At 68.9% G+C, this 23497-nt stretch overlaps 11 protein-coding genes across 11 annotated transcripts; 5 read left to right on the top strand and 6 right to left on the bottom strand.

Annotated features, from left to right (window-relative positions):
• Nucleotides 1–417: 417 nt before the first annotated feature.
• Nucleotides 418–1731, bottom strand: FA09DRAFT_329923 (nuclear transport factor 2). The gene is made up of 5 exons (XM_025742391.1): nt 1622–1731; nt 1481–1552; nt 1282–1383; nt 747–782; nt 418–685 (listed from the first exon to the last, which is right to left on the bottom strand). The coding sequence occupies exons 1-5, from the start codon at nt 1703–1705 to the stop codon at nt 614–616; spliced, it is 366 nt and encodes a 121-aa protein (XP_025598607.1). The 5' UTR covers nt 1706–1731; the 3' UTR covers nt 418–613.
• A 195-nt stretch (nt 1732–1926) lies between these two features.
• Nucleotides 1927–4496, top strand: FA09DRAFT_360584 (hypothetical protein). Its single transcript, XM_025745250.1, has 3 exons — nt 1927–3867; nt 3919–4031; nt 4091–4496. Exons 1-3 carry the CDS (start codon nt 2055–2057, stop codon nt 4463–4465), a joined length of 2301 nt encoding a protein of 766 aa, XP_025598606.1. The 5' UTR covers nt 1927–2054; the 3' UTR covers nt 4466–4496.
• A 174-nt stretch (nt 4497–4670) lies between these two features.
• Nucleotides 4671–5124, bottom strand: FA09DRAFT_297490 (hypothetical protein; the record flags this gene model as incomplete). The annotated part of the gene is made up of 2 exons (XM_025740209.1): nt 4671–4764; nt 4817–5124. Coding segments are annotated over 2 exons (402 nt in total), but the record flags the coding sequence as incomplete, so codon positions are not given.
• Nucleotides 5125–7193: 2069 nt separating this feature from the next.
• Nucleotides 7194–9195, top strand: FA09DRAFT_329921 (tRNA methyltransferase complex GCD14 subunit). Its single transcript, XM_025742390.1, has 5 exons — nt 7194–7403; nt 7463–7573; nt 7627–8078; nt 8143–8800; nt 8857–9195. The coding sequence occupies exons 1-5, from the start codon at nt 7203–7205 to the stop codon at nt 9052–9054; spliced, it is 1620 nt and encodes a 539-aa protein (XP_025598604.1). The 5' UTR covers nt 7194–7202; the 3' UTR covers nt 9055–9195.
• Nucleotides 9196–9259: 64 nt separating this feature from the next.
• On the bottom strand, nt 9260–10498 carry FA09DRAFT_360581 (hypothetical protein; the record flags this gene model as incomplete). The annotated part of the gene is made up of 1 exon (XM_025745249.1): nt 9260–10498. The coding sequence occupies one exon, from the start codon at nt 10496–10498 to the stop codon at nt 9260–9262; it is 1239 nt and encodes a 412-aa protein (XP_025598603.1).
• A 14-nt stretch (nt 10499–10512) lies between these two features.
• FA09DRAFT_25730 (hypothetical protein) lies at nt 10513–11222 on the top strand. The gene has a single exon (XM_025739722.1). The coding sequence runs from the start codon at nt 10606–10608 to the stop codon at nt 11074–11076; it is 471 nt and encodes a 156-aa protein (XP_025598602.1). The 5' UTR covers nt 10513–10605; the 3' UTR covers nt 11077–11222.
• On the bottom strand, nt 11100–12710 carry FA09DRAFT_25668 (hypothetical protein). Its single transcript, XM_025739719.1, has 2 exons — nt 12557–12710; nt 11100–12503 (listed from the first exon to the last, which is right to left on the bottom strand). Exon 2 carries the CDS (start codon nt 12343–12345, stop codon nt 11368–11370), a length of 978 nt encoding a protein of 325 aa, XP_025598601.1. The 5' UTR covers nt 12346–12503; nt 12557–12710; the 3' UTR covers nt 11100–11367.
• Nucleotides 12438–13931, bottom strand: FA09DRAFT_338731 (hypothetical protein; the record flags this gene model as incomplete). Its single annotated transcript, XM_025744139.1, has 4 exons — nt 12438–12503; nt 12557–13090; nt 13141–13470; nt 13623–13931. The coding sequence occupies 4 exons, from the start codon at nt 13929–13931 to the stop codon at nt 12438–12440; spliced, it is 1239 nt and encodes a 412-aa protein (XP_025598600.1).
• A 203-nt stretch (nt 13932–14134) lies between these two features.
• FA09DRAFT_343301 (OTU-domain-containing protein) lies at nt 14135–15642 on the top strand (the record flags this gene model as incomplete). The annotated part of the gene is made up of 6 exons (XM_025744590.1): nt 14135–14165; nt 14217–14323; nt 14448–14915; nt 15001–15244; nt 15302–15460; nt 15516–15642. Exons 1-6 carry the CDS (start codon nt 14152–14154, stop codon nt 15640–15642), a joined length of 1119 nt encoding a protein of 372 aa, XP_025598599.1. The 5' UTR covers nt 14135–14151.
• Nucleotides 15643–16063: 421 nt separating this feature from the next.
• Nucleotides 16064–21959, top strand: FA09DRAFT_360578 (beta and beta-prime subunits of DNA dependent RNA-polymerase). Its single transcript, XM_025745248.1, has 4 exons — nt 16064–16410; nt 16469–16628; nt 16680–17074; nt 17130–21959. The coding sequence occupies exons 1-4, from the start codon at nt 16226–16228 to the stop codon at nt 21859–21861; spliced, it is 5472 nt and encodes a 1823-aa protein (XP_025598598.1). The 5' UTR covers nt 16064–16225; the 3' UTR covers nt 21862–21959.
• FA09DRAFT_329917 (hypothetical protein) lies at nt 21944–23399 on the bottom strand. Its single transcript, XM_025742389.1, has 2 exons — nt 22870–23399; nt 21944–22558 (listed from the first exon to the last, which is right to left on the bottom strand). The coding sequence occupies exons 1-2, from the start codon at nt 23310–23312 to the stop codon at nt 21982–21984; spliced, it is 1020 nt and encodes a 339-aa protein (XP_025598597.1). The 5' UTR covers nt 23313–23399; the 3' UTR covers nt 21944–21981.
• Between the last annotated feature and the right edge of the window lie 98 nt (nt 23400–23497).

The following is a 23497-nucleotide window of genomic DNA, read 5'->3' as shown; positions in this document are numbered from 1 at the left end:
GCCGCCTTCATGCGCCCTGCTCCTCCACCCTGCCGTTGCGATCTGCGATCTGGGGACGGCGCCTGCTGTGTCAGGCTGAAGCACGCACACAACACGCACGCCATACGGCCGCGCCTACTCCCCGCCATGCCGCCGCGCGCAGCAGCCGGCGCGAGCGCCACGCGGGGATAACAACGGAGCGGCGCCGTTTGTACGTGGAGCGTCCGCGAGAAGAAGCTGAAGGGCGGGAAGGCGGCTGCGTCGTGTGAGCAGGCGCACTCCTCAGCCGAGCGCCCCGTGGGCGGGCGCAGCGAGATTGCGCAATCTGGCGCCGCACACGCGCCATCAGCCCCCTGGGCGCGCGGCGCGTGAGTGCGCCATTCCAGGCGCGCGTGGCGTGCTTGGCATGTGGGAACAAGCCGCGAACATTCGGCGTATGTCGTGAGCGCCTTCAGAACATTCGGCATCGTCCAGGCAACAACGACGAGCTGCCTCCACAGCAGCACCGCTCACAGCCCTCTTGACCGTCGGATGCAGCACTGGGTCAATTGCAGCCTGGCACCGGCCGCTGTGGTGCAGACGGCCGCACGGCATGGCACCGGCCCGCATGGCACCGCCCTCCACCTCTCCCTGCTCAGCCGTAGTTGAGCCGGAAGAGGTCGTTGAAGACGTAGTACGAGCCGCCCTCGGGCATCAGCGTGAAGACCTGGGTGCAGCAGCGGATGAGCATTGAGTGTGTGCGTGTGCGGAGCAGAGGCCCGGCTCACCTGCGAGAAGCGCATGGGCTGCGGCGAGTCGTCGACCTGCACACGCAGCGAGAAAGAGTCAGCGAGCGTGTTCAAGCTTCACAGCAAGTGCAGCTGGTTCAGGCGACGAGCATTGCAGCACGCAGCGGACCGCGTGCTGTCTAGCGGCACATGACATCTCGAGCAGTATGCGTGCGGCGCTGCGTGGCAGTCGAGCAATGACGCTTCATGAGGCTTGCTACCGCACAGCGCCGCACGCAGACGACTCGATCCACTGGCGGGACATGCGCCCGTGCGTGGGTACAAGGCCCTCGCCGGCTGCGCACGGCCGCATACCTTCCTGCGCAGCCGACGCTCCACCCTCCTGATCCTGACTGGGCCGGCACCACCTGAGCGCCGAGGTCGCAGCGACCGACATCCCAGTCCCTCTCCAGCGGCGCCCGACCTTCTTCGCTGCAGCGCCGCGCCAGGCCACATGGCCGAGCCAGCCTCCTCTCATGTCTCATCTCCGTGCGGACCTGCCGTGCTCTTCCTGGGACCCCGCGCCGCAACTCACCATCAGGGCGCCGGTGACCATGACGACGAGCGCGTTGCCGTCGCCCGAGGGCTGGGCGTCGCGCGTCTCGACCTTGTGCTGCACGCGCTGGAACGGCAGGCTCTGGCCGACGCAAGGCGGGGTGTGGAGACGTCAGTGTGCTGCAAAGCTGCGAGCTGCGCCGCTCGCTGTGGCCGGCCGCCGCGCCGCATGCACGCACCACGAGCTTGTCGGTGATGGCCTGTGCGCCCTGGTGCTGGTCGCCCTCGAAGGTGAGCATGGACGAGGCGCGCTGCGGGGCGCCAGGCACGGGTCAGCACACGGCGTGCTGCGGCTCTGCTCTGGCCGGCGCCGCGCTCACGTAGAGGTTGGCCAGCGCGGAGCGGTCGCCGCCGTCGAAGGTCTGGTAGTAGAAGTTGGTGAACTGCTCGGCGATGGCGTCCATGATGGGCGAGCGTGTGTGTGTGGAGCGGGGGATCGTGGCGGGAGCGAGCGGCGCCGAGATGAGCGGCTCGAGGGTGCTCGGTGCGCCTTCGACGCCGCGGCGGTGCGACCGTGCGAGGGCACGTGACGGCAGCGCGCGCTGCCTTGGCCCGAGTGCCGGCGCTGCAGGGCCAAGGCGCGCCCTCCTTCCAGGGGGCCGCGCGCTGCCGTTGCCGCCTTCACACCACCACATCCGCCTGCTTCTTCTCTGCTCCATCTGCGGCGGACCTCTCACGGCGCGCTCCTGCTGCACCGCCTCCGCGCAGCTCCCGTTTGCCCCGTCTCGCTGCTGCGGCAGAGGCTCGTGCCGCATGGCCTCCACCTCGCGCCCGGCCGCCGGCAGCGCCGGCTCGGGCGGCGGGCCGCCGGGCCTCGTCGCCAGCTTCGTGCAGTCGCCCAAGCTCGTCATCGCCGCCGTCGCCGTCACCTCCTCGCTCGCCACGGCCGGCGCGCTGCTGGCGACGCAGCGCCTCTCGCGCAAGGCGCGCCGCACCGACCTCGAGGACTCGGCGCGCCGCGCCACGGCGGCGCGCCTGCGCAGCGCCGAGAAGCACGGCGCCGGCCGCAGCACCGACGTGGGCGGCGCCGCAGAGGAGGCCTCCACCGACGGCGGCACGCCGCGCTACCTCACCAACCTCGCCGGCTCGCACCACGACTTTGCACCGCACCTGCGGCCGTCGCCGCTGCGGCGCAGCCAGTCGAACCAGCCGTACGACGAGAGCCTGGTGCGCGAGCAGCTCGCGCGCCACTACTCGTTCCTCGGCGACGAAGGCATGGCGGCCCTGCGCGGCGCCTTTGTCGTCGTCGTGGGCGCCGGCGGCGTGGGCTCGGCGTGTGCCCTCTCGCTGCTGCGCGCCGGCGTGGGCGCCCTCCGCCTCATCGACTTTGACCAGGTCAGCCTCTCGTCGCTGAACCGCCACGCCGTCGCCACGCTCGCCGACGTGGGCCGGCCCAAGGTCGTCGTCTGCTCGGAGCACTTTGCGCGCATCGCGCCGTGGGCGCACGTGGAGGCCTGGGTCGAGCTATTCAAGGGCGACGAGGCGCCGCGCCTGCTCGGAGCCTCGCGCCCGGTGGGCCGCTCGGCAGACGCCAAGACACGGCAGCCAACGTACGTAATCGATGCCATCGACAACCTCGACACCAAGGTGGAGCTGCTGGCGTACTGCTACCGGCAGGGCATCAAGTGCTTCAGCAGTATGGGCGCTGGCGCCAAGTGCGATCCCAGCAGGATCCAGATTGCAGATCTCACCGACACCAGCGAAGACCCGCTCAGCCGGCATGTGCGGAGGAAGCTGCGCATGATGGGCATTCCTTCGCTCGGGCCGGAGAAGGAGAAGAAGAAGAAGGACAGCGCGGCGCCTGAGCCAGCGCAGACCTCCATCCGCAAGAGCATCCTGCAAGGGAGGGACGACGTCAAGCCCTTTGAGATCCCGTCGCGCATCACGCTGCCGAAGAACGAGCCCAAGAGCCGCGCCCCGCTCGTCGCGTCGCCATTGCCCGGCGGCGCGGCCGCGACGTCCCCACGGCCACCGCCGTCTGCCTGGGCGAATGACAGCTCCTCGCGCAACAGGCACATGCGGCGAGCATCGAGCGCCTCGAGCATGGGCTCGGCTGCCTACCACACGCCGCTCGGCACGCCGATGCTGGAAGGCGAGGGCAGCGACGACGGGAAGGATGCCGACGACACCGTGCGCTTGCCTGAGGCCGCTTTGGCCGATGAGGAGGAGGATGGGCAGAGCCCGATGCCGTCGCTCGCGCTGCCGCAGGCGGAGCACCGCGACAGCCTCGTCGAGATGTCCGCCTCTCCGCTTCCTTCGCCATCTCCTCAAATCTCCTCGCTTGGTGCGCCGAAAGAGCGCAATCCACTCTCTCGCGCCGCGTCAACCGCCGCGCTCGCCGCTCGGCAAGGCTCCGAGACAGAGGCGCGTCCGGTGCGCTCAAAGTCAAAGTCGAAGAGCTCGGAGAATGCCGAGAGCGTGCGGCTCGGCATTCCCGTCGTCTTCTCGACGGAGACGAAGAGCGACGTGCGGCTGCTGCCACTGCCGGAGGAGGAGTATCAGCGCGGCAACGTGGAGGAGCTCGCTGTGCTCAACGACTTCCGCGTGCGCGTGCTGCCCGTGCTTGGTGAGTTCTGCCCCCATCGACGCTTCCGAACCGCGCTCTGACGCTCCACAGGTCCCATTCCGGCCATGTTCGGCCTGGCCGCGGCGACGTACGTCATCTGCGACATCGCCGGGCGGCCACAGGAGCCGAGCCCGAACAAGCCGGCGCGCAAGTTCTACGAGAAGGTGCGGCCTCCTGTGTCAGCTTGAGCTCGGGACTGCTGCTCACTCGCTCCGTTGCACAGATCTGGCAGGACCTCGAGGCAGCAGAACGCCGCTTCCCGGCGCCCGGCAGCGGGCGCATCGCGCGCGACCCCGTCGGCCCGCGCCTGAACACGCTCAGCACCAACGACTGCGCCTACGTCTTCGACGAGGTCTTCCACCAGCGCTCCATCGTGCCGCCGTTCGACACGCCGACGCGCCCGGCGCTGCTGCGCTGGGACTCGACGATGCCGCTGGCGCTCTCCAACGTCGCCGTCTTCTCCAAGGCGCAGGCTAAGCGCCACGAGGACGAGGTGCTGGCGCGCGGCCGCTCGCCGTTTGAGGTGTGGGGCAGCGAGGCGGGCGCCATGTTCAAGCGGCGCATGGCCGAGGAGCGCAGAATGTCGCTGCTGCGGTAGATGGTAATGCATTGTGCAACAGGATGCTGATGCGGATGAGTCGGGACGGTGCTAGAACGATGAGTGGTCATACGGGACGATGCTGGGTGATGTGGTCGTAGATGCGGGTCGGGAAAGTGGGCTACTACTGCAGGCGGCGCTTGTAGCGCGGGTCGCTGGTGAGGCAGGGTCAGCGATGACAGGCGCGACAAGCCGCGGCGGGTGCTCACGTCTCCATCTGGCGGCGCTTGCGCTCGTGCTCCTCCTGCGCCTTGCGGTTGATGTCTTCGGCGTCGGGCGTCGCAGGAAAGTCCACGCGCCTGCAAGCCAAAGGTCAGCAGCGGCTGGCACACTCAGCCACGCTTCACGCACCAGTACGCAGGCGGCGTCGAAGAAGGCGGGCCATACGCGCGATGGCGGCTGGTCTGCTGCAGGTGCGCCTGGCGTGCGGCGTCGCGCTCGGCGTCGGGTGCGCCAGGTCCGACCGCTTCGTACCACTGCTGGCAAGCGTGAGCATGCGGCGTGCAGCTCCAAGAGAGGGACGGACTCACGTCCGAGCAGCACGCGCAGTCGAAGGCGTGCATGCGCTGGCGCTCCGCCTTGTTTCGCACTACCTCCTTGTGGGGAAAGGCCGCGCCGCCGTTGCGCTCGGGGTCGACTTGGTACTCTGAGTTGATGGTCTTGGATGTGTCGCCCTCACTGTTTGCAGTAGACGGAAAGTCAGCCACTGTGCTCTCATTCGGCAAGGCACGGCCGCCACGCACATTTCGCGGGCGTAGCGCCCGTTGCCGCGAAACTTGTTCGGGTTCTTGGCGAGCTCAGCAGCCTCTGCACGACGCTTCTCGCGGCGAAGACGCTTGCGCTCCTCGGCGTCCTCGGCATCGAACAGCTCCATCGCTGCGCCGCCGCTCTTGCTCGGTCCGTCCTTGGCGGCGTTGGGCTGCTCGTCATCGGAGAGGCCGAAGTCCGAGACGCCGCTGTCGAGAGGAGCACGCGACTTGGAGCCTTCGGGCCGCGGATTGCGGTCGCCCTCTCTGATCCACACCGGTGCCGGTGGTGGGTTGCTGCGAGGAGCTGTGGGCGCCGCGGCACGAGCAGCCGCGCTCGGCTGCACCGTCTGTGGCGGCACGATGCGCGTGCGCCGTGATGCGTCGCTTGCTACCGGCTCCTTCGTCGCCTTCTGCGCTCCGTCGGCTCGCATCGTGCTCGAGCTCACCGCTGCGTTCTTACTCGTGCCCATGGCTGGCGTCACGGGAGGCGCTGCAGCCACGCTCGCTAGCGCAGGCTTGCTGACGGCCTCGGCAGTCGCTTTGGCGGCCGGCGTTGCCCGAGATGCCTGGGCAGTGAGAGCCTTTGCGGCAGGCCGAGCGGGCGCAGGCGTTGACAGGCCGTCGGCCGCAGGCTTGCGCACAGCCGGTCGCGGCGGACGCTTAGAGCTGTGGAAGAAGAGCGGCGGCTCCTGCGAGCTGTCCGAGCCGAAGCTCTGCTGCTTGGCCGGCGTGGCTGGCCGGGCTGCGGCTTTCGCTGGCGCGTCCTTGGAGGACTGCTCGGCTGGCGCCGCACCGGCAGGAGCGCGAGACGGGAGCGTCTTGTCGTTCGCTGGTGCGGCAAGCGGTGCGAGCTGAGCGGGCACGTCCGAAGGTGCGCCTGCTGACTTCTTGGCAGCCGGCGGCGGCATCTTCTCGGCGGCAGCCTTGCCGCCGACCTTGATGCCGCTGATGTCGCCTTCGTCGTCCGAAACCTCCATCGATGCGGCGCGAACCACAGCAGCAGCCTCTGCGTTTTCACCGAGACTCGTGTTGGTGACGTTGCCGAGGCTGCGCCGTCCGCTGCCGGAGCGCGAAAGTGGAGAGCCTTGTCCGCTCGACGCGCGGCTGCGAGACTTGCCGCTGCTTGCAGCGCCTCCATCTGAGGCCCTCGCACGCTTCATAGCAGGCGAAGAGGCGGACTTGTCCTCGTCGCCGGGTCGCTTTGCCGCAGTGCGAGAGCCTGAGCTGGTGTCGAGCACGAGCTGGCCGGGGTCGAGGCCGACCTTTAGCAGGAGCGCCTGCTCGTCGGCATCGAGCGCGTCGCGCCGCGGCGAGCGCGGCTTGCCGCTGCCCGATGGGGTCTTGGCGCCAGCCGACGAGGCGAGGATGCGGCTGCGGCGGCCCTCGAGCTTGCTGGCCCACCACGCCTTGAACTTGCGCCACGACTCGTTCTCCTCCTCGTACTTGCGCTTCAGCGCCGCGTGCTCGGCGCGCTCGTGCGTCAGGTCTGCCGCCAGCGCGTCGACGACGCTGAGCGCTGCGCTCCAGGCTTTGTCGGACGAGGCCGCGGCGTTCTTGCTGGAGCGCACCGCGGCATCGCGCAGCGCCAGCAGCTGCTCGCGCGGCGGCAGCGCCGTGCCCTGAGAGGCGGACATGCCAAGTGGAGGAACGAGCGTCTGACGGTGCGCCGCGAGCACGCCGGCAGATTGTGCCGTGAATGGCGCGGCGCGGAGCAGCTGTCGGCGCGCAGAGACGGCGAGCGGGTGCGGCGGGCGGTGCGGCTGTGGTGGTGGGAGGGTGCGCCTGTCACTCGACCCGGCGCTGCGGGTCAAGTGTGTCGCACGCCGCTCGGGGCGCGGCCGGCCGCGAGCGAGCGCTGTACGCGTCCCGCTGAGGCGCGTCGTGCTCCCACGCTCTCTCGCGCGGGTGCGTCTCCAGCTTTTTGGTGCGAAGAAGCACAGCACACGCAGCATCGCCGCCTCGCTCGCCTCCACCACACACAGTCCGCCATGTCCAGCACCCAGGCAGCCATGCCGGCGCCCGCCGCACCCGAGGCCGTCGCCTCCTCCTCCACGACACCCGCGCCCACGCCGCCGCCGCGCCGCAGTGCCGCACAGCGCGCCGCGTCGGCGTGCGCCGTCGTCGCCAAGAGCGCCGCCTTCCGCAGCAGCCGCTTCATCCACGCCGGCGACCTCGTCATCGTCTTCATTGTGCGTGCCTCACGCGCCTGCAGCACACGTCGGTGTGCACACGCTGAGTCCCTGCACAGTCGCGCGACCGCACGCCCATCCCGCTGCGCGTCACGCCCGGCGACGAGTACACCAACACGTGGGGCACGTTCCCGCACGCCGACATGGTCGGCAAGCCGTTCGGCTCGCGGGTGAGCGTGCAGCGTGCGCTGCGGTGCTGCTGTTGTCTGACTTGCATCTCCAGGTGCGCGCACGCCGCAACACGGGCTACCTCTTCCTGCTGCGCCCCACGCCCGAGCTGTGGACGCTGGCGCTGCCGCACCGCACGCAGATCCTCTACGCGCCCGACATGTCCTTCATCACGCTCAAGCTCGCCCTCACGCCCGGCTCGCGCATCATCGAGGCCGGCACCGGCTCCGGCTCGTTCACACACTTTCTCGCGCGCACCGTCGGGCGTGCACGGCAGTGGGACGGCGGGCGCGGCTGGCAGGGCGACGGCGCCGAGATGGACGAGCGCGACGCACGGGACGGAGGCTCGAGGGGGACGAAGCGGAAAGCGGTGGACAGCGACGCAGCAGAGGCACCCGAGGCCAAGGCCGTCGAGCCGATGTTGACGGACCCAGATCCGCATGTTGAGGAGGACGACGGGCGGGTCTGGAGCTTCGAGTTCAACGCCACGCGCGCGCAGAAGGCAAAGTGAGTGGAGAGCGGCCTCTCAGGTCCGATACGGGCTGCCCGTCTCAGCGCTGACCTTCTGCAGATCCGAGTTCGAGGCACACGGCCTGACAAGGACCGTCTCGCTGCGGCATCGCAACGTGTGCCGCGAGGGCTTCGGCCTGTCAAACGTGGCCGACTGTGTCTTTCTCGACCTGCCAGCCCCCTGGGACGCGCTCGAGTCGGCTAAGGAGGCGCTGCGTCTCGACGTCGCCGGCCGCGTGTGCTGCTTCTCGCCGTGCATCGAGCAGGTGCTGCGCACGGCCGAGGCCATGCGCAAGCAGGGCTGGTGCGAGATTGAGACGTTCGAGTCGCTCGTGCGCAACCACGAGAGCCTGTCGCAGGCGCGCACGGCGCCCCTCGTGCCTGTCGGCGACGCCATCCGCAAGATCCGCGAGGTTGAGGCGAACAAGTCGCAGCGTCGTCTGGGCCAGATCGAGCGCAGCCGCCGTGCTCGCGTTGTGAAGGAGCGAGCTGCGGCGCTCGTGGCCGAGGGCGTGGCGGAGAAAGAGGCGCAGGCACAGGCCGAGGCCGAGACGGCGCAGGCCGAGGCAAACGGCGACGAGGAGATGCAGGACCCGCGAGACGCGGCGGAGGAGGCCCTCGCGACTGCCACGCCCTGGACGGTGAAGCTGCCCGACCCGCGAGAGAACGTCAAGCGCGAGCTCAGCCAGGCCAACGTGTACTCGCGCACGCTGCAGGACGTGAGTTGTGCGGAGTTGCGGCTGCGATCAGTCACAATGCTCACACCTCTCCGCAGATGCGAGGCCACACGTCGTACCTCACCTTTGCTACACTGCGGCCACGCGTGCTGAGCAACACGCCATCTGTCCAGACCACCAATGCTGCCGCTGCTCCTCCGCCAGAGGCGCCGGCCGCAGACAACACCGCGACGGACACGGCCGAGTCTGCAGCTGCCTCCGAGGCCGCAGCCACGGGCCCTGCCGATCAAGCATGAGGCAGTGCACGTATTGCGAGTGTCTAGTTGACCGTGCAGGGAGGCAACACACGCGGGGCTAGATAGACAGACGAGACCATGTGTGACCGGGGAGCAGATGAGGGGATCGGTGACAGGATAACAAGAGAGATGATGGAAGAGTGACAGGGGGAGCAGAGGGCCGGCCGGCGAGCCCGCTGTGTGCTTGAGCAGGGAGCCGGTGCTTCTAGGCATCGCAGACCTGGGCGGCGACGCAGTCGGCATGCGCGGCGCCCATCATGGCGATGAACGCCTGGCCCTCGGGGCTGCCGCTGGTGAAGGGCACCTTGGAGAACCAGTCGAGCGGGTTCACGGCCGGCGCGCCGATGCCCGTCGCCGGGTCGACGGCCTTGTTGACGGCGTCGCGCATCTCCAGCGCCCACGGCAGCACGTCGGTGGCGTTGGCGCGGTCGAGCACGGCGAGGCGGAACGCGGCGGCGGCAAGCGCCGCCGAGCCGGCCACGTCGCCCTTCCACTCGTCGTTGTCGCCGTCGTCGATGCCGCGGGCGCCGCCGGCGAGGTAGACGCGGTAGAGGCCGTTGTCGGGGTCCTTGGCGGCGCCGCGCAGGCCGCCGAAGAGGTCGTAGAGCCACGTGCGCAGCTCGGCGGCCTCGGCGTTGAGGTTGAGGTTGCTGTACTGCCAGTGCTTGATCGTCGCCAGCACGCGCACCATGCCGAGCGCGGCCCAGCCGTTGCCCGACGTCCAGAGGCCGAGCGTCTGGGAGCGCGGGCCGACGATGTGCGTCCACAGCCCGGCGACGTCGCCCGTCTGGTTGCCGCGCAGGATCGCGCGCTGCGCGCCAATGTCGCGCACGACGTCGCGCAGCAGCGACGCATTGCGTGTCGCGACGGCGTAGTAGGCCAGCGTCGGCGGCGCCATGAACATGTAGTCGGCCCACGTCTCGAAGTAGTTGTCGCGCATGCTCATGGCGCCGTTGGGCCCGCGCGGCACCTGCGTGAGCATGTACTGCATCTGGCGCTGCGCGGCACGGCGGTAGCTCGGCTGCGTCTGGCCGAGCAGCACGGCGGCGACGCCGAGCGACATGGGGTCCGCCGCCGAGCCGTCGCCCTCGACGAGCGTCGTATTGTCGGTGCGGATGTGGCGGCGCGCGTACGCCAGCGCCGGCGTCGCGGCGTCGGGCGCCGGCAGCCGGTCGTCGGGAAAGGCGTCGCGGCTGAAGACGCTGAGCTCGGGCGAGAGCACCTCGAGCAGCGCCTGCGTCGCCGCGCCGTACTCCCACGAGTGCTCCGAGAGGCGCACGGCCTGCTGCAGCACGCGGGTAAGGTTGAGGTCGGCACCGCCGTAGCGGCCGTCGGGGCGCAGCGGCGTCTCCTGCACGTCGACATTGAGGCCCAGCAGCGGGGCGCCCAGCACGCCCGTGGCTGCGACGCCGACGAGCGCGGCGAGGGAGAGCGAGGAACGCATTCGAGCGGGAGGGGAAGGTGCGACGGTGCAGAGGAGAGACGTTGTGGCTGCAAGGGGCGCCGAGCTGGTGCCGGCGCCGCTTAAGTATGGCCCTGCCTCTGGAATGAATGACGAAAGGCACGGCGAGCGGCCGACGTCGGCAGCAGGCGGAGCGGGACGCGGCGCGTCATGCTCGGAGGGGGCCAGCCAGGCGCAGCAGCAGCAGCAGCAGCGCCAGGACACCGACGGCTGGACGCACCGTCGGCGGGTGCACAGCGCGCGCCGCGGGCGCAGATGACGTGCGGACGAGGAGCGTGCGGCGAGAGAGGCGGAGCGCACGGCAATACGCCGGCATGCAGACTCTTACTGAGAGAGAGGCCTTGCCTTGCTGCAGCTGCGTGCGCGTGCCGGCGGAGTATCGACGGCATCCCGGCACAAGCTCAGAGGAGCACAGCCGCCGCCCGGTGCCGCTGTGCCGGGAAGCAGGCGGCACAGTCGAGTGCAGCCAAGGCCGGCGCCAAGGCGGGCAGCGCGGCTGTCTGCGCGCCGCAGGGCACCAGGACGGCGCGTGGCCTGCAGCTGAGGCGCAAAGGACGTGAGATGCAGCCCAACTCGCCGCACCGAGACAGCCTCCGCCCAGCGGCAGCGCGCAGCCCTCGTCTCAACACCTGTGCCTCAAGCAAGCACAAAGCACCTCTCGAGGCGCAGCACAAAGGCCTCTTGCGCGCATCGCTGCATTCTGATGTGCCGCCGCGCGTGCGCTCGGCTGGCCACATCAGCCTCCGACGCGCGCTCCCCGCGACCCCGCGTTGCGCTCAGCAGCACGCAGCGTTTGGCTGCGTGCTGTGTGCCGTGAGTGAGGGCCAGCTGGCGTCGGCTGCGGGAGCTGCCTACAGCGCTGTGCTCTCAGCAAGAGCAGCCCGAGGGTGCGTGCAGGCGGTGAAACAGCGCATGGCCGCCGGCTGTTTTGCCAGACGCTTCCCGTGCTTCCCGTGTCTGCTGCTGGAGAAAGGCATGGGAGCGCCATGCCTTGGAGGCGGTGGCATGCCTCCGTGCCAGCGCCGCACAGACGCAAGCACAACGTGCGCCAGCACCGCGCACTCCGCCAGCGCATGAAGGCCGCACGCCTGTCCTGCGGCTGCACGCTGCGGCGGCGCAGGCGCGCTGTGGCTGCATGCTGCCGCTTGTGCTGTGCCCGCACCCGCCCCCCCGCCGCGTGCATTTGGTGGCTGCAGGCTGCATTGGGCAGGTCTCCGCGCCCGCAGGCGGCAGCAGCGCAGCACCACAGGCGGAAACGGAAAGTGTCGCTGGGCGGGCACGCCGACGCCGACGACGCGGTCTGGCCTCCTCTCCGCGAGGGCATCCCGAGACCTTCGCCGTCGCCGGTGCCGTCTTCGTGCAGCGTGCATCCAGCTCCAGGTTGAAGGGTGGCAAGACAGCACGGCGGACGCTTTCGTGGTGCAAGCATGCCTCTCCAGCCTCCGGGCGGGTGCAGAAAGCAGCGCAGACGATCCTTGTTCTCCGAGCTCTTGTCCGTCCTCCGGCACTGGTGCCGGGCGCCAAGCTGATGAAACCAACAGGGGTGCCGAATGGAGGCGCTTCGGCCTGGCCCCTAGCACATGCCAAGTACGGGCAGTCTCTTTGTGCCTGATCGACAGGAGCGCAGCCGTGACGAAGCTCGCGCCTGACGTGGCTTTTGCCGACGGCGCGGTGCACCAGATGAAAAGTGCGCAAGATCGTAGTACCTTCTGCTTCTGGCGGCGCTGCTCCCCTGTTCGACGTCTCGGGGCCTGGAAGGCGTCTAGCTGCAGTCCGTCGCATCGCATTTTGCGAACTGCTCGGCAGGACAGGCCCGACGGGCGAGGCATTTGCTCGCCTTCGTCCGCCGCCTTCGTCGCTCAATCGCACCTTCGCTCGCTGGCGCCGCTCAGCGGACCTCGTGACGTGGTATCGACATTTGTCAGAAGTTGTAAATGGGCAGGATCGTCGCAGGCGTGATGCGCGACCGACACAGCGGACACTCGGGCTAAAGGCATGCGTCAGCAAACGTCAGCAGTGTGCTCATCCTTGTCAACCCACCTTCTCCTTGACCCAGTTGGTGATGCATCCCCAATCAAAGACGTGGCCGCACTGCGTTACCGCACTGGCGCCACGTTCCGGCCGCCGCGTCTCCATACAGAGCGTGCACCTCCGGATGCTCTCGCCTGCATTCTCCAGCTGCGCTGCCTTGCCCCGTGCCACCGCGCGTGCGGCCTCGAGCGTCGCTCGCGAGGCCGAGGCAGGCAGCTGCAGCGCCTCGCGCGACGGCAGAGCGTCCGGATCGGGGTAGACCAGAGGCACGTGTGCACCGCCAGGCTCGTCCGCCGCCACGTCGTCGCCCATCCCCGACTCGAGGCGCACCGCAGGTGTCGAGGCGTGGCTCCAGATCGAGTCGTCGATGCGCACCGTCTCCTTGGGCTGCGCTCTCTTCTCGGACGCTGACTCGCTTGTTGCTGACCGATGCACGCGGATGAGGCCCAGCATCGACTTGACGACGAGTTGGAACGCTAGCAGGAAGCCCAGGACCTCGTACGACGGCGGCGACTGCCCTGGCCGTGCGGGAATCGTCGAGATCTGGAGATCGATCAGCGCTGTACAGCTGGCCGTCCTCAATCGACACTCACATATCGGACACGCGCCGCGCGCTGCGCCACAGAGTAGTATTTGCCGCTCATATAGAACACGGCCAGGTGCGCACTGGCGCCCCAGCGCAGCCAACTCTTGATGCGCTCGAGGCCCTCCACCGGCAGCGCCGACGCCCACCAGTCGACGATGCGGTCGCCGCGGCTCTTGCGCGGCGGCGCCGCCCGTACAGCGTTGGCGCGCAGCACGGCGCGCTGGTGTGTCTGGGCGCGAGCGGCCTGTGCCCGCTGCAGCGCGTGCGAGACGCTGCGATACAGCTGTGCCGAGAGCATGGGCAGCACGATGTGCAGGAAGATGAAGAGCACGCGCCGCTGTGGCCGCACGGAGGTCAGCTGCGAAGCCCCGAGAGATCGATGCGAGAGGCCACGCTTCGAGTAGCGCAGCTTCGCAAAGCCAGCCACTGCCTCGCAAGCTGCCTTCTCGCTTGTTCACCACCCCGCCTCCTGCTCCGTGCCGCACTCACCCGGCGGTGCACGACGCGCCCGCTCGGCCCGACCATGACGGCATTGACGTACTCCTCGCCGAGCGTCTGGGCGCCGCCGGCGGTGGCGGTGAGGAAGTAGGCGCACTGCGCGACGGCGGCGACGAGGGCGGCATGGCGGTGCAGCGCGCGCACGCCGAGCACGCTGCGCGCCACGTCGTGCGCCGCCGCCTGCAGCTGCGCGAGGTAGTGGGCATCCTTCTGCACGGCGCGCACGAGGTGCGGCTGCGCCGCCGGCGGGAAGGAGAGCTCGGGCCGCGGCACGTAGCGCGGCGTCGGCGACGAGGCCATGGCGAGGGTGTGGAGAGACGTCGAAGGATGCGGGGTGCGAAGGCGGCTCACGGCCGCTGCCGGCCCGGCTGAAAGGGAGCGCCGGGCTGAGCGCGACTCCCCGCGCCCTGGCCGCGCGTCCCCTCCACTTTGTGTTGTGGCGCAGCAAGAGCAACACCGGCGGGCGCGTCCAAGGGGCTGCTTCCCACCCTCACCCTCGGACACCTCTCTCTGGCACAGCATGATCCGCATTCGGTGCGCACAGTCCGGCCTCGCACGTGTGCGGCACCACTCACACCCACTCAGGCATCCGCAGGGCACCGCGACGCTGCGGCTCGCCGAGCTGCCCTCGCTCGGCGCGCTGCAGGCCCGCATCGCCGAGCTCACAGGCATCGCCGCCGCAGAGCAGGAGCGTGAGTGGCGGAACTGAGGACCAGAGACAGCGATGACATGCCGGCCTGATGGCGAAGACGTCATGTTGCTTCCGCACCGCTAGGCTGGCGCACCAGCCCCCGACTGACCCTCTGTGCTTGCCAGTCCGCACCGGCTACCCGCCGCGACCGGTGCCGCTCTCCTCGCTCCCACCAGCGACCGCAGTCTCCGATGCACCTCTGAGCCTCAGCGCCGGCTCGCAGCTCGTCGTGTCGCAGGCCAGCGCCGGTTCGTCCTCCTCTTCCCGGCCGGTCACGCCGCGTGCTGCCGCCGTGCCCTCGACGCCTGCGCCCGCTGCTGCAGCGGCGCCTGCTGCACGCGCAATGGCACCGCCGCTCGTGCCCAAGCCAAAAGCAGCGCCGCCCTTTGCGCGCACAGCCGCTCCGGCACCAGCCACGCCCACGCCCGCGGCCCCACGGCGGGCGCCGCAAGACGCCGAGGTGCACCGCGAGGTCGACGGCTCGGAGCTGACGCTGCGCATCGTGCCGGACGACAACTCGTGTCTCTTCAATGCTGTAGCGGGGCTGCAGCTCGGCGGGCTGGGCGAGGAGAAGTGTGCTCAGCTGCGCGAGAGTGAGTTGGACAAGACAAGCGCGGAGATCCAGCTCGGAGCTGTGCTGCCGTAGTGTGGTGTACAAGCTGACTGGTACCTCTGCAGTCGTCTGTAGCGCCATCGTTGCGTCGCCGCACGAGTACAGCGAGGTGATGCTCGGCATGGCGCCCGAGACGTACTGCAAGCGCATGCGGCAGCCGGCGACGTGGGGCGGCGCCATTGAGCTGGCCATCCTGGCGCAGCACTTTGCCACGGAGCTCATCGCCGTCGACGTCGGCTCGGGCGTGGTGCACACGTTTGGCGAGGGGCAGGGCTTCGAGGAGCGCGCGTGGCTCGTGTACAGCGGCATGTGCTTATCTGCGCGCTGCGCTGCTCGCGCCTTGCGCTGACGATCCTCGCCCGCCAGCCACTATGACTTCCTCGCACTGCTGCCGCATCCGACAGCGCCGCTGGAGTTCGGCACGACGCGCTTCCCCTCGCTGCCGGCCGGCTTGGGGCTCGAGGATGGCGACGAGCTGCGCACGGCGGTGCTGGACATTGTTGCCGAGCTGCGCGCCCGTCACTAGTGCGTTGCTTGCTGCCGCTGTGCTTTGCATGCCGCTGATGCTGCTCCTCCGCAGCTACACCGACACGGCGACGTTTGCACTGCGCTGCGGGCAGTGCCGCACGCCGCTCAAGGGCGAGAAGGACGCCACGAAGCACGCCAAGGAGACGGGCCATACGCAGTTCGTAGAGTACGACGCCTAGAGGACGCTGTATCATTATGAGGACATGTGCTGCGTGCTCCGCAATCACTAGACCTGCGATGTGCTCCCGAGCAGACTTGAGCCCGTCCGATTCACGTCGTGCGCCCTCCGCGCGCGCGGAGGGTCAAGCGCGCGCTGCGTCTTTTTGGATGCGGCCGGCCTGGCTGGTGACGCACGAGTGTACAAAGAGTCCTTCGGTGCTGCAGCTGAGCGTCTGCTGTATTTCGACAGCAACTCGCTCCCTGCTCGAGGCATCTGTGCGGCCACCTCGAGGCAGGAGAGGCCCTGGTGCCGAGGCGGGGACCCAGACTGGGGCGTCGCGCGGCGGCGCGCGCGCCGGCGTTCGGCTGCGGCGGCCGAGGAGCGCCGACGCGGCCAGATTTTTGACCGGCGCGGCGCCGGGCGAGCACGCTTCTCGCCATCGAGCCGCCTGCGCTCACCCCTCATCACCCCTCCTGCCTGCCTCGCTGCTGTCGCTGCTGCCAGCGCGTACGCCGCAGCTCACCGCACACCACCACCACCTGGCGCACGACGCCGCGCCGTAGCTCCGCCGAGTCTGCGCCGCTGCGCCGCCGCTGCCCAGCATGGACGTCACGCGCGCCGTGTCGAGCAAGATCGGCAGCACGTCCTTCTCCTTCCTCACGTCTGCCGAGATCCACGCCATCAGCGTCAAGCAGATCACCAATGCCACGCTCTTTGACAACACCAACCTGCCCACCGCCGGCGGTCTCTACGACCCCGCGCTGGGCCCGCTGGGCAAGGCCGACATGTGAGTGGCTGCGGTGCGCCGAGCGCGCGAGCCGCGGGCTGACCGCCTCGCCGCACAGCTGCCAGACGTGCTCGCAGAACAGCTTCCAGTGCCCCGGGCACTTCGGCCACATCGACCTGCCGTCGTGCGTCTTCCACCCGCTGTTCATGTCGCACATGTACAACCTGCTGCGCGGCTGCTGTCTCTTCTGCCACCGCTTCAAGCTGCCGGAGGTGCAGGTGAGTTCCGTCGAGCGGCCAGATGCCGACCACGTCTGACGGCTGCCTCAGCGCATCCTCTACGTCGCTCGCCTGCGTCTGCTCGAGTATGGCCTTGTCTCTGCCTCGGACGACATCGCACACGAGACGCTCGCGCGCCAGACGAGCTTTGCGCCGGCGGAGCCCAGTGGCTCGCGGAGCAGCAAGAATGCCGAGGAGGGCCTGCAGGCAGAGGACGGCGATGGCGAGCTGGTCGCTGCGGCCGACAAGGGCCTTGCCGCCGAGACTGTGCCGGAGTTCCGCGCGCGGATAGAGACGCAGGTGGGCCTGGCTATTCAGCAGGCGCTGCAGCAGGGCCGGCGGCGAGGCAAGGGGCTCGACGGCGCGACGTATGCTGCTCGCAAGCACGTCGTCGCGGAGCTGCTGAAGCTCATCATTGTGAAGCGGACCTGCACCCCTTGCGGAGCGTGAGTAGACCTGCGGCTCCTCCAGAACGGCAGCTCGTCTGACGCCGCGCGACAGGCACAACCCGACTCTGCGCAAGGACGGCTTCATCAAGATCGTCGAGCGCGACCTGACTGAGCGCGAGAAGGCGCTGCACGAGGCCTGCGGCATTCGCCGGCCTGATGCGATCCTGGCGGTGCAGGAGCAGCGGGCAGGCACGACGCCGGCGCCGGTCACCACACGCATGACGCGGGAGGGCGTCATTGAGGACAACTCCCTCGCGGGCGGCGAGGGTGTCGATGGAGACGGAGACGTCGTGATGGGCGAGAATGAGTTTGCACGCCCCGTCGACCGCGCCGAGCTGCGCGAGGCACGCAAGAAGAGCAAGGTGGCGAGCCAGCAGACACGCGTGATGCCGCCCGAGGAGTGCCGCGCGAACCTGCAGCTCCTCTTCCGCAACGAGTCGCAGCTGTGCTCGCTGATCTTCGGCCGGCACGGCCCCTTCGAGAGCGGTGCCGCGCCGGGCACGCGTGCCAGCGGCAGCAAGCTCGGTATGCAGTCGAGCAATGGCGCCAGCGCCGACGTGTTCTTCATGGATGTGCTCGCCGTCGCGCCGACGCGCTTTCGGCCCGCCAGCGTCATGGGCGACACGACGTTCGAGAACCCGCAGAACGAGCTGCTCACGAAGATTATCAACACGAGCTTCGACGTCCGCGACTCCGCCAAGCAGCTCTCACTGCTCGTCAACTCGGGCCCCGAGGGACTGAAGGCCCTCGAGCTGTCGAGTGGCGGAAAGAACGCGCATCTGGACTACGTCATGCGCCTCACGGCTGCCAACGACGCGCTCATGGGCAAAGTGATCCAGCTGCAGGTCGACGTCAACTCGTACATCGACTCGTCGAAGAACCCGACGCCCATGGCGCAGGGCCGTCTGCCGCCGCCGGGTGTCAAGCAGGCGCTGGAGAAGAAGGAGGGCCTCTTCCGCAAGCACATGATGGGCAAGCGTGTCAACTACGCCGCGCGCTCCGTCATCTCGCCCGACGTCAACATCGAGACCAACGAGATTGGTGTGCCGCCCGTGTTCGCCAAGAAGCTCACATTCCCCGAGCCTGTGACGGTGCACAACGTCGCGCTGATGCGCCAGCTCGTCATCAACGGCCCGGACGTGTACCCCGGCGCGATCGCCGTGCGCGCCGAGGACGGCACCGAGACGCTGCTCGCCAAGCAGACCGTCGAGCAGCGCACGGCGCTCGCCAGCCAGCTGCTGACGCCGCAGGAGCACACGTCGCGCCAGGCCAAGGGCACTTTTGCCGGCCTCGGCACGTCGACGCGCACGCCGCCGGCGAACAAGACGGTGCTGCGGCATCTGCGCGACGGCGACATCCTGCTGCTGAACCGCCAGCCGACGCTGCACAAGCCGTCGATCATGGCGCACAAGGCGCGCGTGCTCGTCGGCGAGAAGACGATCCGCATGCACTACGCCAACTGCAACTCTTACAACGCCGATTTCGACGGCGACGAGATGAACATGCACTTCCCGCAGAGCCAGGCGGCGCGCGCCGAGTGCTACAACATCGCCAACACGGACAACCAGTACCTCGTGCCGACAAGCGGCAAGCCGCTGCGCGGCCTGATCCAGGACCACGTCGTGGCGGGCGTGTGGATGACGTGCAAGGACTCGCTCTACACGCGCGAGGAGTACCAGCAGCTGCTGTACGGCGCGCTGCGGCCCGAGGACGACTACTCGGGCGGCGGCCGCGTGCTGACGCTGCCGCCGGCGATCATGCGCCCCGCGCCGCGCTGGACGGGCAAGCAGATCATCTCGACGATCATGCTCAACATCAAGCCGTCCAACGCCGAGGGCCTCAACATGTCGAGCAAGGCCAAGGTGGCCGGGCGCTACTGGGGCAAGGACCACGCGGGCGAGGAGGAGGTCGTCTTCAGCGACGGCGAGCTGCTCTCCGGCGTGCTCGACAAGTCGCAGTTCGGTGCAACGGCGTACGGCCTCGTGCACGCCGTCTACGAGATCTACGGTGCCGAGACGGCGGGCAAGCTGCTGAGTATCCTCTCGCGCCTCTTCACCAAGTACCTGCAGCACAACGCCTTCACCTGCCGCATGGACGACCTCATGCTCTCTGAGCGCGGCGACGCCAAGCGGCGCCAGCTGCTGGCCGACGGCAGCGACGAGGGCCGCAAGGCGGCGCTGCGCAGCGTCGGTCTCGAGAGCGAGGCCAAGGGCCGGAAAGCCGACGACCCGGATCTGGACTTCAACATGCGCGTGCGCCTCGAGGAAGTGCTGCGTGACGACCTCAAGCTCGCGGCGCTCGATGCCGAGATGATGTCTGCATCCAACAACCTCACCTCGTCGATCATCAAGGCGTGCATCCCCGACGGCCTCGCCAAGATCTTCCCGCACAACAACATGCAGATGATGACGGTGTCCGGCGCCAAGGGCTCGCCCGTCAACGTGTCGCAGATCTCGTGCCTGCTCGGCCCGCAGGCGCTCGAGGGCCGCCGTGTGCCCGTCATGGTCAGCGGCAAGACGCTGCCGTCGTTCAAGCCCTTCGACACGTCGTCGCGCGCCGGTGGCTTTGTGTCGGGCCGCTTCCTCACGGGCATCCGGCCGCAAGAGTACTACTTCCACTGCATGGCGGGCCGCGAAGGTCTCATCGACACGGCCGTCAAGACGTCGCGCTCCGGCTACCTGCAGCGCTGCCTGATCAAGCATCTCGAGGGCGTGTACGTGCACTACGACCACACCGTGCGCAACTCGGACGGCTCGGTGCTGCAGTTCCACTACGGCGAGGACTCGCTGGACGTGACGAAGAGCAAGTACCTCGAGGAGTTCGACTTTACGGCGCGCAACTTCGAGTCGTTCCGCCGCCGCTACGACCCGAAGCAGCTGCAGGGCGTGCTCGAAGAGTACGAGGCGGGCGAGCACATGAAGAAGGCGCTCAAGAAGCCGCACAAGTACGCGCCGGCGCTCAGCGCATTCGCGCCCGCCAAGCACATCGGCTCGATGTCCGAGAAGTTCGCCGCAAGCATCGAGGAGTACGTCGAGCGCAACCCGAAGCGGCTGCTCGACGACGGCCGCAAGAAGAAGAAGAGCCGCAAGTCGGACGCCGGCGACGCGGCCCAGCCGGCGCCAGAGCTGATGCGCTCGATCAAGGAGCGCGTCAACCCCGAGGCGTTCCGCACGATGAACAAGATCCTCTACCACCGCGGCCTGGTGGAGCCAGGAGAGGCCGTCGGTCTGCTGGCCGCGCAGGGTGTCGGCGAGCCTTCGACTCAGATGACGCTCAACACCTTCCACTTTGCCGGCCACGGTGCCGCCAACGTCACGCTCGGTATCCCGCGTCTGCGTGAGATCGTCATGACGGCCTCGCAGAAGATCAAGACGCCCATCATGCGCCTGCCGGTGCTCGAGGGCATTCCCGAGGCGTCGCAGCGCATGTGGTGCAAGGACGCAAGCCGGCTGCTGCTCAGCCAGGTCGTCGACAAGGCCACCGTCACCGAGCGCATCTCGGGCAAGACGCGCGAGACGGACTTCCAGCGCCGCAAGACGTACACCATCCGCCTCGAGCTCTTCTCGCCCAAGGAGTGCAAGGAGGAGTACAACACCTCGACGCCGAGCATCCTGCACGGTCTCGAGGCGACATTCGTGCCGACGCTGGAGCGCGGCATCATGATGGAGCTCAAGCGTCTCCGTCGCGACCGCGCACGGCAGGCAGACGAGATCGGACACGGCCACCAGTTCAACGATGGTCCGTCCGCTCAGGGCGACGACGACGACGAGCCGTCGCGGAGCAGCAGCAAGAAGAGCGCAAAGGCCGCGGCGACACCCGCTCCTGCCGGCCGGCCTGCTGGTGCCGACGACGACGACTCTGACGAGGAGGCGGGCTCGGATGACGGCGGCGACGGCGATGCCGACGACGCCAAGCGTAAGCGCAAGGGTGCCGCACAGGCCTCGTACGAGGAGGGCTCTTCCGACGAAGAGACTGACTTCGAGCCGACGACCGATGCGGAGTCCAGCTCGGAGGCGGCTTTCTCCGGTCGGTCCCGCAACGGCGACGACACCGACGCCACGAGCGAGACGGATCGCGAGGACGCCGACAGTCTCGTGGGCGACGTCGACGAGCAGGTCGCCGAGGTCGAGAGCCGCCTGCAGGAGAGCAGCCGCTTCGTCACCAAGTTCGAGTTCGACGCCAAGAATGCGCGCTGGGCCGAGTTCTCGCTGCAGCTGCCGACGAGCTCGGAGAAGCTGCTGCTCATCAACGTCGTCGAGCGCGCCTGTCTCTCGAGCGTGGTGCACGAGGTGCCCAACATCCAGCGCCTGCTCATTCCGCAGGCGCAGCCGGGCGAGAAGCCGGGCCTCACGGCTGAGGGCATCAACTTCCCGGGCATGTGGGAGATGGGCTTCGGCGTCGTCGACATGAACAACATCTACACCAACGACATTGGCGCGCTGCTGCACACGTACGGCGTCGAGGCGGCGCGTGCCGCCATCGTCGGCGAGATGGCTGGCATCTTCCAGACGTACGGCATCGACGTGTCGATGCGCCACCTCTACCTCATCGCCGACTACCAGACGGCCGCCGGCGGCTTCCGCCCCTTCAGCCGTGGCGGCATCGCCGACGCCTCGTCGCCGCTGCTCAAGGCGAGCTTCGAGATGACGATGGCGTTCCTCGGCCACGCGGCGCTGCACGGCGAGTGCGACCCGCTGCACGGCCCCTCGGCCAACCTCGTCGTGGGCCGGCCCGTCCTCAGCGGCACCGGCGTGCCGCAGATCCACCAAGCCATCGCCGTCTGAGCCTGGTCTGTCCGTCATTGTCCCGTCTCTTGCCTCCTCATGCTCCTGTAACATCACACTGCGCGCGATCACAAAATCTAGACCCAGCATTACTGTTCCATGCGCGTGCATTGCGAGACGTCAGAGGGCGGCGCACCATGCGCGCAGCTCGAGCAGGCCGTCCCACTCAAGCGGCTTCTCGTCCTTGAGCGTCATCTCGATGCCCTCGTCGAGCGCCCAGCCGCGCTGCGTGCCGACGCTGGCCAGCGCCGTCTGCGCGGCGCCCGCAGTGCAGACGGCCGGCTCGAGGCGCTCGAAGCTGAAGCCTGCTGCCGCTGCGGAGCCCGACGCGGCCCATGCCACGTAGTCGCGCTCCTCCTCGTCGCCCTCGTCGTCATCCTGCGACGCCGGGCCGCTCGAGCGCTCGAGACCCAGAGCACGCCAGAGCGGCGCAAGAAATCCGCCGCCGCCGCCGGCGACTGCGCGCAGCGCGCCCACCTTTGCCGCAGCCGACTGCGCATTGACGCCCAAGCCGGTGCGCCGGCGTGTCATCTCGGCCTCGAGCTGCGTCGTGGCACGCTGCAGCGCGGCATTCCTCCGCTTGGCGTCGGATGCGCCTGCGGCGAGAAGCGGCGAGAGGTCGGCACGCGTGAAGAGGACGAGCAGAGACAGCGGCTTCCGCCGCTTGCTGGCCGAGCTGAGAAGCGTGTGAAGTTGGCTGTTGGCAGATTGTCAGCGGCCGCGTCGTCTGAAGCGATCAAGAAAGCAAGACGTCAAGAGAGAGAATGTGGGGACTACCGGCCCGCGTCCGCGCACAAGAAGCACGGACGCAAAGGGCGCTAAGATGGCCAGATGCTCGAACCGGGCGCACACAGCACGTCCGAAGACGAGTGCGCGCGGCCCCGGTGAGCGGGGATTGGTGTGTGCGACACTTCGGCTCGCGAATCCTATCGAGCAGGAGAGACGCGGAATTTGACATGGTCGCAAGCAGGGGAGGAGTGGGTGGGAAGACGAGGCGGAGGCACTCACTCGGCAGCCTCGCGCATGCCCTCGCCGCCCTGGCGGCCGGCACCGGCATCGACGCAGAAGACGAGCGCATCGGCATCGCCGACCTCCTTCTCGGCCAGGTGGCGCAGGCGCGCGTGTCCCGGCACATCGACGATCTGGGAGTTGCGGCCGTGGATGCGCGCCTCGCAGCGCGACGCCGCCTGCGACGGCGTCGAGTTGGGCACGGCGGCGCCGTCGTGCGCCAGGGCGTGCCACAGCGCCGTCTTGCCGGCGCCCGAGGGCCCCGCGAGCAGCAGATGTGGTGTGCGGCGCACGCGCGGCGCCGGCACGGCCTGCGGCGTCGCTGCGGGGCCGAGGCGCAGGAGCAGCAGCAGCGCGCCGGGCAGCAGGAAGAGGAGCGCCAGCAGCAGCGGCGCCGGCAGTGCGCCGAGCGGGCCGAGGAAGGGGCGCAGCGAGCGCAGCATGCCGTCGCTGTCGGGCAGCGTGACGGGCAGCGCGTCGGGCCAGCGCACGGCGGGCGTGAGGAAGGCCATGGCGGCGCGATGCGTGGTGGAGGAGGAGAGGAAGGCAGAGAGAGAGAGGGCGCGCGGTGGTGCTGCTGTCATGCGACGCGCGCTTGCGGTGGGACGAGCCGTGCGCGGCGCGCGAC

Source organism: Tilletiopsis washingtonensis (genome assembly GCF_003144115.1).
Source record: "Tilletiopsis washingtonensis strain MCA 4186 unplaced genomic scaffold FA09scaffold_10, whole genome shotgun sequence".
In the NCBI taxonomy this organism is placed as follows: domain Eukaryota; kingdom Fungi; phylum Basidiomycota; class Exobasidiomycetes; order Entylomatales; genus Tilletiopsis; species Tilletiopsis washingtonensis.
This window is presented reverse-complemented; position numbering and strand designations above follow the sequence as displayed.